Raw genomic sequence first — 12,088 nt, 5'->3', positions numbered from 1 at the left:
CAAAACCAGAAATTCAAAGATGAAAAAATATAAAGGCAAGAAATAAAAACCCTGTAAAAATAATGATTTCATTTTGCTGATGATGCTATACATGGAGAACAGGTCAGAGGTTGTGTCTTAGAAAGCGAACAAATGTGAATTAGAATCGACTGAAATAAAAACCATAAGATGAGATAAGTTTCAGAATATAGCAGATTTATTTATTCTAAATGAGCAGATTCCATTGTCTCTGCAGACACCCTGAGACAATAATGTTAATGAAATACAGTGTCAATAAACACTGCATTGTGATTCTGGTTTCTAAAGTTATCTGCCTTCATGATGTATAAAACATTATACAACTTGCCTTACTAGAATGATAAAGAACAATTAACATTGTTACATAATCTGCAGTTTCACAATATTGCATTTTCTCATTATTATTCTTTATTTAGATAGCGCCAACTCATTTACGCAACACCTTAAAGAGATTATTCATCATTCATATATGGCCCTCCAACACTCACATACAATAGTAAATGTAATCAGGAGTCAAGTAACATGGGAGGAAACTAGAGAATCCAAAAGGAAACCCATGTGGTATGGGCAGGGGGACAAAATACAAACTTCTTGCACAATAAACTTGGCTGTAGCAAGCAATGCCAGGCAGCAGCTGCAAGGGCAAACAAGGTTTTGAGCTGTATTAAAAGGGGTATAGATTCACGGGAGGAGGGGGTTATTCTTCCCCTTTACAGAGCGCTGGTAAGGCCCCATCTAGAATATGCTGTTCAGTTCTGGTCTCCAGTGCTCAAACGGGACATTATTGAGTTAGAGAGGGTCCAGAGAAGGGCAACTAAGCTGGTAAAGGGTATGGAAAGTCTCAGAAGAAAGACTGGCCAAGTTGGGTTTGTTTACACTGGAGAAGAGTGTTAAGTGGCCTACCAAAGAATCTTACCAAAATTGGAATATAAATATCAGTAAATATTGCCCTATTACATCTTGATCCACCATTTTGTGATGGGTTGTGTGTTCCCTCAGAGATCAGCTGACAGGAAATAATGCAGCTTTAACTGTAACAGGAAGACATGTGGAAGTAAAAGACGGAACTTTGTCCATAAATGGTTGATGTGATTTAATATGTATGTGTGCCCTGTGAATCCTATGATCCCAGGGAATAGCCCATAATACTTAAAATGGCAATTTTCTATTTAGGATTACCCATACACACATACTAATAAAAAGTATATTTTTATGAAAATGATTTATTTAGATGGAGCAGCGATTTATATAAGGTGTTGTATGTACTATATGTTAATAGAGACCTACATTGTTCAAAGGTATATTTTTCCTTTAATATTATGCAGGTATTAACATGAAATATGTCAGACTTTATGCTATTCCTCTATTTAATATATTCTATCTAGCCTTTTCCCAAGTGATATTTTAATTCACAAAAAACAGCATAATTTTAACTGAGTATAAGATAAATCCCAGGCTTTAGAAAAAGCAAATCCAACTTTACACTGAAAGATCAACTATTAATTGCATTAATAATCAATTAAATAAATCACTGACATATGGTTAGAAATGGGGCTAATCTGAAGTGCTATGTAGCAATGTTATTTCCGCTCCTTTGGAGTCTATACAAACAGTTTTTTTTTTCTTTTTAAATGTGAAAAATGGTTTAAAAATAATCATAATTCAAGTATGCCGTGCTGACGGAACAGTTGCTACAGCACGTCTCTCCTGATTAATGACCTAGTAAAAGTGCTGAAAGAAAATGAGTCCTCTGAGGCAACGGAAGTTGGGAGACCAGTAGAATGGTGTAGCAGGCTAAATCACATTCATGGATTGTAAGGAAAAGGTTTTCATGTTGATATCTGATTAATGAATGAATATTTATTTGTTATATAAGCCCAAATGTGATGATCATTATAAGTGACAAATGAGGCAAAATTGGAATTACAGTTCCCCCATAATACAATATAAGCCTTAAGCTGTAATAGGCATTTACCGTTACCCATTTTTCATCCAAGAGGAATTAAATGCGCTAGTTATATTATTTATATAATAGTTTGGTGAATAGCTTTGACTTCATGGCAAAATGAATTCCGTTTATGATATATTACCATTCCCACAACTATTAACGCAAGTCTATGGCTCTTGTTTTCTTTTGTTCCAGGAAATTCAGCTTAACCGATTTGATGTTAATTAAAATCCATTTACGGACGAAGTCCATAGAAATTGAAATATAAATAATAGTTTGTGTCTCTCAGTGTCATAAAGCTACAGCTGATTTTAAGAGAAACTAAAATGAAGTTTCCTGTAAACTGTGAGTCACCAAAACATTTTCCCATCTTTGGATTATGGATTATGGATTTTTAATTGTTTCCACACCAATACCAATTTACTATCCATTTATTAGCTTTAATACTATTTGTTACCCTTGTGTATGTTAAAGGAGAAGGAAAGGTAAAAACTAAGTAAGCTTTATCAGAAAGGTCTATGTAAATACAGCCATAAGCACTCACAGAAACGCTGCACTGAGCCCTCTATAAAAAAAACCACAGGATTTATTGTCTCCTTTTTTGGGAACATGTTCTTCGGTATCAGACTTCCTGATTTGTGGCTTGAGTCTGCTCAGTTCTCTCCTTTCTCCCTCTCCCCCTCCCTTCTCCTGTTCCCCCATCCTATAAGAATGTTAAAGAACTTACTTCCCCCACCCTTAGGAATGTGTAATCTGAGCTGCCAATGGCTATAACTGCAGCATGAAGCTACCAAGACCAAGCTAAAATGGCATTTAAACCTGCCCAATGGGTAGATCTCTCTGAGGCCCCCATACACAGCCCAATAAGTTGCCTACTCAAATTGTCTGCAAATTTTCTTGGCCCATGTATGGCCAACCTGTATAGCCAATAGTCTGCTTGTACCCTTTATTCCAGATTGGTAAAGTGAAATATGGAAGGTAAGAGAAAGTATAACGGGATGTCAAACCTTATTGATAATTAAGGCAGAAAAGAAAACAAAGGGGAAATGTAAGTAATAAATAAATATGCGTGTTGAGCTAGAGTATATACGCACAAAACTTAGTAATTAGTTAAATAGTTAAGTGAGTTAATTAATCACAAAAAATACGTAGCGGTTGTATTGATCCGGGTGTATATACCCCAGGCCCATCACCAAGTGCAGCCTGAGGGAACCAATCAAATCCTTCAAAAGACAGCTTACTAAAGCACACCGGACAGCCAGGAAATATCATCAAATTTTTAGTCTTTATTCATATTCTTAAAATCCGCCTGACGCGTTTCGTGCATGCGCACTTAATTATAGGCATGGCGAGATTTTTCTTTAAAACTTTTATCTTAGATGTATTACTTTGGGCCTGACCGGTTACAGTTCACATAGTTTTTTTTCGGAGCAGAAAACTTTTTTGATATCATACATCAATGAATAACTCATGCTTTTTTTTTTTTTTTTTAAAGAGTAAAAAGAACGTAAAAATGTAAGAAAAAATGTAGTTGTCAAACCTTTTACAGGCTTTAAAAAAAGTGTCTGTGTGTATAGAATGCCTTTACATTCATGTGATTCACTGCAATCCTTTATGAGTCACTGGGTTACAGTAGTATGTGGGTCATAATGCTTTAGTCATAAACGGGTGTAAGCCTGTGATTGAAACATGTTGGGAAATGGCAGTCTGTTGCATTCATATCAAATCCGATGACACTGTCTTTAAATCACTCTGACTCACGGATGCCACATTATTACAGATGTCAGAAAATATAAATCTTCACCTTTTATATATATTTTTCTTAGTGCAATCTATCTACCAACTGTTGTTTTTATGCTTTTTGTTATGACTAAGCCATAGCTAGCTGGATGTACAGAGCTGGATAGCTGACAGATAGAAGAATAGACAAGCAAACAGATGGGCTGACAGACAGACATATACAGTAGACATGTATATGCTCCAAGTGATTCAACAAAGAGGAATATCTGTCTGGGTGAAGTCTCTTTCTGCAGTGTTAATGGGACAATAACGTAATCCCATAGTGATGTCAAAGACCTAAACATTTGATTGAGCTAAGGTATTTTTATAGAAGCACACAGGTAGAGGGTCAGGACAGTGTGTCAGTTTAGGGAAAATCAACAAATCAATCTCCTATCAGGTATGGCTACAGCCAACTTATACCTGTCACAGTTTTCCCATTCTCTGACACAATCTTCCTTCCAAGCTCCTAGTTTAAAATATCTACTTAGACCTGCATTTAATCAGTGCTCCTTGAACAGCAAAAATGTAATTATAAGCTCTTTGGGGTGAGTATGTATGTTTCTAATTATACACATGAACAGGTATCAACAAAGCAAAGTCAAGTGAAGCATCATTGTTTCTCATGCCTTTGTATTAGGAAATGAACAACAGTCGTTACTACTCTTCACTAACTGCCACTGCCCTATTCTCATTGCAGTAGCTTTGCAGAACCATCAGCAAATTGAGCAGTCTCCTTCACTGTAACAATTGACCAATATTCCCCCATAGTCTTCATTATCTCTCTCAATGTAACATATTTATCAAAAGGTGAGATGGAGCTCGTCATAGTGCACCAGAAGTAAAATTCCACCACTCTCTATAGGATTTGCAGGTGCATAGTAAACCTTTTCTCCTTTAGATCAATATTACTCATAGTCACAAAGGTGTCTTTAGTCACTTTATTAAAAAAAAACTGCCTAGCATATAATATAACATAAACATGTTGCATTGCCATTTTTTTAAGGTAAGGTGGAGTATGATTACCATTTTTGCTTAAAATAAGTGTGTGCACTGTCGAAACTTTCTATAAAGTACGGATGTTAAATGTGTCTCTAAGTCACAGCCCTCTGTAGAATAAAAAAGACTCAGGTGGGCCAAAATAAACTGCATGTATTCACTGATTGCAAACAAAAACAAAAATCTCTAAGGTAGGACCACTTTATCTGCTTTACAGATCACATTAAGGTGGCCATACACAGCACAATAACAATCTTTTCTGCAACCATTGCTTGAGGAAAGATCGTTTGTCCACTCGACTAACATTAAGAACTGAACTAGATATGCGTGCAGAAACCATAGAATTCTACCCCTATCTGAAAAGCATTAACCTACTGCTGATGTTCGGGCACCTTCAAAGGCGCCAAATCAAAATTCTTTGCCTTGCCTGATTGATGAGACAACCGAAATCCAAGGCTATATCGGTCACCTCATCAAACCATATATGCACTGACTATTGTACAAATAATATCAGTGCATGTCTGGGCACCTTTAATCTTATACCCTACACCAGGGGTCCCAAACCTTTTTTTTACCTGTGAGCCAATTCAAATGTAAAAAGAGTTGGGGTGCCAAATAAGGGCTGTTCTTGGCTATTTGTTAGCCCCAATATGGACTGGCAGCCTACAGGAGGCTCTGTTGGACAGTGCATCTGGTTTTTATGCAACCAAAACTTGCCTCCAAGCCAAAAATTCGAAAATAGGCACTTGCTTTGAGGTCACTGGGAGCAACATCAAAGGTGGTGATAAGCAACATGTTGCCCACGAGCCACAGGTTGGGGATCACTGCCCTACACAATAGTGAGTGTGGTATACACTAGTGGAATATAGGAAAATGTTGAACCCTTAACTTACCTATGCACAACATTAACATGTGGAATAGGCTAAATAAACTCATTTAAACGACTGAAATTTTCCAATAAAATGTAATTATATACTGCATTCATAATTGTAGGATACTGATAGTTATGGCTCAATAAAACATTATCATCTCCTTACGATTTAATATTCCACACTGGAAAACATAGGTCCATTATAGACAATAACTATTCAAATCCCTTCTCCTCCTGTCTGCTTTGTATTAGGAAGTACCGAGAACTATCACTCCATAGAGCAGAATGGCATTAGATTGGTCAAAGCCATGGAATACATTCTGATGACTTTACACAGGTATCAGATTTGATAAATATGTTAAATACTTTTCTGACTGTCAGGAAAGTTTAAAAAATCCCCATATAGACCCAGGTGCTCGGAATCCTTTTGAATTATTTTGTGCCGAATTCATCATATAACAATAAAAACAATGTTGGACCCAAAGTGCTTGAAAGGTCTTCATATCACTACTAGATTTCCTTTCATACCCCTCTGTACTATATACAAATTTAAAATACTTAATGAGTGTTCACTGTCCCAAATTTCTTCTTGAGCTATCCCAGATAGTTAACTTTTGTAAACCAGATTCCTACACTAGCAACTGTTATGTTTTTTATTACATATCAGCATCAAAACAACACAATTTAAGGTAATTTAACTTTTGTTCTAATAATACTTATCATTTGATAATAACTAATCCCCTATATTACAATTTATGAGCACTGGTATTGTATAGTATTTACTTCTGAAACTTTTTCATTATCACAAAAACACATTTCTCTCAAATGTAGCAATATTTAGAATATTTATGTTCATTTGGTACTGTAGTGCATTCATTATATGGTGCCTCCATAATTAGCCATTCAGCCACAAGTTGAATAGGCCGCCTAGCTATCTGTATTTTCTGCACACTGCTCCCTTGATTCAAGCTGGTTGAAGGATGTGCTAATTTGGACAGTAGCCCACACCATGCTTCACAACTCTGACATCTGCTCTGTTACTTGAATGAATAACATTTTTCACAGTGGCTAACTCTGAAGGGCCCCATGTTTCTAGCTTACAAAAACTAAAACTATCTTTAAATAATCAAAAGAAAAGCAAAGAGCACAGGAAAAATAATTATGAAGAACTCAGCACAGCTATAAAACTTCCTTCTGGCAGGCTTAGATAACTGACAAGTACTTACCTTGTGCAGTATGTCAGAATTAGAAAGGGATTTTTATCCAATGATAATTGCATCAAAGAGCAGAGAGATCGTAGGTGTGTGCTATTATGCGTCTACACCCCCATTTGGCACATTTTGTCAAACATATTTTTTTTCTTTTGTCAAGCATGGTTTTATGACACATCAGATAAAGTAACTATTAATTTTCTTAAATCTATCTAGCTGAAAGCTTTTTCATCACAGCATATACTGTAGTATGTTCAACTGGCTGTTCTTTATGCTCACACTCACCTGCAACCACAACATAGAAGAACAAAGTCAATTATTTAAGGTGGACCTGCAGCTATAGAGATCAAATCTAAGGGGCTGATTTACTAACCCACGAACGGGTCGAAATGAGTCCGATTGCGTTTTTTTCGTAAAGATCGGTATTTTGCGATTTTTTCGTATTTTTTGCGATTTTTTCGGCGTCTTTACGAATTTTTCGTTACCAATACGATTTTTGCGTAAAAACGCGAGTTTTTCGTAGCCATTACGAAAGTTGCGTAAAATCTTGCGATTTTTCGTAGCGTTAAAACTTGCGCAAAAAGTTGCGCTTTTTTCGTAGCGTTAAAACTTACGCGAAACTTCGCACCTTTTAAGTTTTAACGCTACGAAAAAGGCGCAACTTTTCGCGTAAGTTTTAACGCTACGGAAAAATCGCAAGATTTTACGCAACTTTCGTAAAGGCTACGAAAAACTCGCGTTTTTACGCAAAAATCGTATTGGTAACGAAAAATTCGTAAAGACGCTGAAAAAATCGCAAAACATACGAAAAAGTCGCAAAATGTTCGTTTTCAAGTTGGAACTTTTCCAATTCGGGTCGGATTCGTGGGTTAGTAAATCAGCCCCTTAGTCTCTAAGTTTAGATTACAACTCTGATTGGACATTTTCTTTTGGCTCCTAATCCTTTTAAATGTACTGTGGATTTAACTGTTTGTTCATTGTCGTAATGACATCAGGACTTCTAGGAGCAGAATTAAGAATGCTTGAGCCTTCGGATACTATAACCACATGAGAGTTCCCAAAATCTTGCGTGGTTTCTTCATCTGAATAGCACACTTTGTGAAAATCGGGTCTTTCTTTTCCTCGACAAAAAATTAAAAGCTCGACAGTGATGAGTAAATCTGTCCCGTTTCACAGAAAAATGTGCGAAACGGTGATAAATTTACAAAAAACAGCTAGCGCATAACTTCCTTTCGGCATGTAACTTGCAAAACTCAATGTATTTGACATTAGCGCAACTCTTTCCTGCTTAGAGAATTTTACCAAGCCTTTTGTGAAAAAATCAGCCAATGACAAAATGCGGAATTTCACAGCACATCCATGCCTGGCTTTTTGTTGGAGAAAAGAAGAACCGGATTTGCACAAAGCATAAGAGCTTAAGAGATATGATTGGAAAACCTTTCTACCTTGTAAAAAAAAATCACAACTTCTGAAAGCCAAATTAAAACACATTTTAAAACATAAATGTAAGCAATATTTATATTATATTTATGTTGAATTTTCTTTTCTTACCTACTGTTGTGGAGTTCTCTACTACTTCTGCATCTAAAAAGAAACAAAATAAATGTTTGAAATTATATAAATATTGGACAAAAAGATAAATTCACAGCATTAACTGCTAAAAAATGACATCATCGCCAACGACAAATTGAAATCTAAATAACATTTTAAAAAATGAATAAAAGCAAGAAAGACAAGAAAGATGTTATACACTGATAACTGTAAATTATATTTGCATTACTACACTAGTTCAAGATTTTAAAATGTCAAACATTTTTAAAATTCGACAAAAAAAACATAAAAATACTGAAATTCAAATTTTAATAAGTAGTAGTGTGTCTGGTAGAATGGTTTAAAGGAGAAGGAAAGGTAAAAACTAAGTAAGCTTTATCAGACAGGTCTATGTAAATACAGCCATAAGCACTCACAGAAACGCTGCACTGAGTCCTCTGAAAAAAGATTTCTTGTGTCTGTAATTCCTCTGCCAGAGACACGCAGCTCTCTGCTCTCTCCCCTCTCCTGCTCCCCCTCCCTCAAGAATGCTAAGAACTCCCTTCCCCCCTTAGCAATGTGGATCTGAGCCAATCAACAGGAAGCTGACTCTTACTAACTGAGCATGTTCACTTGGTCTGGGTGTCTGTGCAGGAGTGAGGCATTATGGGAACTTTCTTTACACAGCTCAGAGTTTTTTCTTCCTGTTTGGCTTCTGATCATCTGAACGGGAGAAATATGGGGAGACTTAAGGGCACTATTGAGACAACTGAAGGTATGCCTGCAGCTTGAGATTAACTCTTTATTAACCTTTCCTTCTCCTTTAAGCTGTTAATATCCACTAATACTAGAATCAGTCTGTGAATGTTTTTTTTTTAATTTTATTTTAAATTAACCTTTGTCATAAAGAAAACTTTCAAAAGGCTACAATATAGCAACTAAAAATTGCCAGTAAGATCAGTGGTCTGTAAAAGAAAAAGATAAATATGGATGAGATGTCAGTTTTTAAAAATTCAAAACCACCAATGCAAATTTTTTTTTTTTAAAGAAAATGTAACATTTCCAAATTAAATTGCACTTAATCTCTGAGACAGAAATGGGCACAGAACTTTGCACCTAGTTATTGCGCCAGTGCAAATATTTAAACACTAATTTTAAAGAGAATAATTTCTGTCCTCTTGAAAATGTTCTACTGAGTTCTACTGACAAAACTATCATTTAAAATGTTCCACTTACATTACAAAAGCAGAAGAGGCATTTGGAAAGTTTGTACTGTAAAAGGGAAATAAAAATATATTTAGGAGTGTTTGAAATATTTTCTTTAGTATAAAACCATCTCATCCTATATTTATGTATTTTGAGTAAGTGGTTTAAGCCATTTCAAAGGTTGTGTGTTATTTGTGGCATGGTGTCTGGGAAAACACTACAGGGAAGGTATATATCTCAAAAATAGTTCAATGAGACCCAGAATATGAGGAGAATCACAGAGGCTGGGTCTGTATGTGAGTATATAGATAGGTCAGTATGGGTCTGTATGTGAGTGTATAGATAGGTCAGTATGGGTCTGTATGTGAGTGGATAGATAGGTCAGTGTGGGTCTGTATGTGAGTGGATAGATAGGTCAGTATGGGTCTGTATGTGAGTGGATAGATAGGTCAGTATGGGTCTGTATGTGAGTGTATAGATAGGTCAGTGTGGGTATGTATGTGGGTGGATAGATAGGTCAGTATGGGTCTGTATGTGAGTGTATAGATAGGTCAGTATGGGTCTGTATGTGAGTGTATAGATAGGTCAGTATGGGTCTGTATGTGAGTGTATAGATAGGTCAGTATGGGCCTGTATGTGAGTGGATAGATAGGTCAGTATGGGTCTGTATGTGAGTATATAGATAGGTCAGTGTGGGTCTGTATGTGGGTGGATAGATAGGTCGGTATGGGTCTGTATGTGAGTGGATAGGTCAGTGTGGGTCTGTATGTGAGTATATAGATAGGTCAGTGTGGGTCTGTATGTGGGTGGATAGATAGGTCAGTATGGGTCTGTATGTGAGTGGATAGATAGGTCAGTATGGGTCTGTATGTGAGTGGATAGATAGGTCAGTATGGGTCTGTATGTGAGTGTATAGATAGGTCAGTGTGGGTCTGTATGTGGGTGGATAGATAGGTCAGTATGGGTCTGTATGTGAGTGGATAGATAGGTCAGTATGGGTCTGTATGTGAGTGGATAGATAGGTCAGTATGGGTCTGTATGTGAGTGTATAGATAGGTCAGTGTGGGTATGTATGTGAGTGTATAGATAGGTCAGTATGGGTCTGTATGTGAGTGTATAGATAGGTCAGTATGGGTCTGTATGTGAGTGGATAGATAGGTCAGTATGGGTCTGTATGTGAGTGTATAGATAGGTCAGTATGGGTCTGTATGTGAGTGTATAGATAGGTCAGTATGGGTCTGTATGTGAGTGTATAGATAGGTCAGTATGGGTCTGTATGTGAGTGGATAGATAGGTCAGTATGGGTCTGTATGTGAGTATATAGATAGGTCAGTATGGGTCTGTATGTGAGTATATAGATAGGTCAGTATGGGTCTCTATGTGAGTGTATAGATAGGTCAGTATGGGTCTGTATGTGAGTGGATAGATAGGTCAGTATGGGTCTGTATGTGAGTGTATAGATAGGTCAGTATAGGTCTGTATGTGAGTGTATAGATAGGTCAGTATGGGTCTGTATGTGAGTGTATAGATAGGTCAGTATGGGTCTGTATGTGAGTAGATAGATAGGTCAGTATGGGTCTGTATGTGAGTGGATAGATAGGTCAGTATGGGTCTGTATGTGAGTAGATAGATAGGTCAGTATGGGTCTGTATGTGAGTGGATAGATAGGTCAGTATGGGTCTGTATGTGAGTGGATAGATAGGTCAGTATGGGTCTGTATGTGAGTGGATAGATAGGTCAGTATGGGTCTGTATGTGAGTGGATAGATAGGTCAGTATGGGTCTGTATGTGAGTGGATAGATAGGTCAGTATGGGTCTGTATGTGAGTGTATAGATAGGTCAGTATGGGTCTGTATGTGAGTGTATAGATAGGTCAGTATGGGTCTGTATGTGAGTGTATAGATAGGTCAGTATGGGTCTGTATGTGAGTGGATAGATAGGTCAGTATGGGTCTGTATGTGAGTGGATAGATAGGTCAGTATGGGTCTGTATGTGAGTGGATAGATAGGTCAGTATGGGTCTGTATGTGAGTGGATAGATAGGTCAGTATGGGTCTGTATGTGAGTGTATAGATAGGTCAGTATGGGTCTGTATGTGAGTGTATAGATAGGTCAGTATGGGTCTGTATGTGAGTGTATAGATAGGTCAGTATGGGTCTGTATGTGAGTGGATAGATAGGTCAGTATGGGTCTGTATGTGAGTGTATAGATAGGTCAGTATGGGTCTGTATGTGAGTGTATAGATAAGTCAGTATGGGTCTGTATGTGAGTGGATAGATAGGTCAGTATGGGTCTGTATGTGAGTGGATAGATAGGTCAGTATGGGTCTGTATGTGAGTGGATAGATAGGTCAGTATGGGTCTGTATGTGAGTGGATAGATAGGTCAGTATGGGTCTGTATGTGAGTGTATAGATAAGTCAGTATGGGTCTGTATGTGAGTGGATAGATAGGTCAGTATGGGTCTGTATGTGAGTGGATAGATAGGTCAGTGTGGGTCTGTATGTGAGTGTATAGATAGGTCAGTAT

The 12,088-nt window shown here is 37.1% G+C and overlaps 1 protein-coding gene across 2 annotated transcripts in view; it reads right to left on the bottom strand.

The window, feature by feature from the left end:
- edil3 (EGF like repeats and discoidin domains 3) overlaps positions 1-12,088 on the bottom strand; it is a 296,005-nt gene that overhangs the window by 183,151 nt on the left and 100,766 nt on the right. For both annotated transcript variants that reach the window (XM_031897510.1, NM_001100213.1), the window contains 1 exon segment: positions 8,378-8,410. In XM_031897510.1, the coding sequence (XP_031753370.1) occupies positions 8,378-8,410 (33 nt within the window).

This window comes from Xenopus tropicalis, chromosome 1 (genome assembly GCF_000004195.4).
Source record: "Xenopus tropicalis strain Nigerian chromosome 1, UCB_Xtro_10.0, whole genome shotgun sequence".
Lineage (NCBI taxonomy): Eukaryota > Metazoa > Chordata > Amphibia > Anura > Pipidae > Xenopus > Xenopus tropicalis.
The sequence above is the reverse complement of the archived record's forward strand: the minus strand, read 5'-3'. Positions and strand labels throughout refer to the sequence as shown.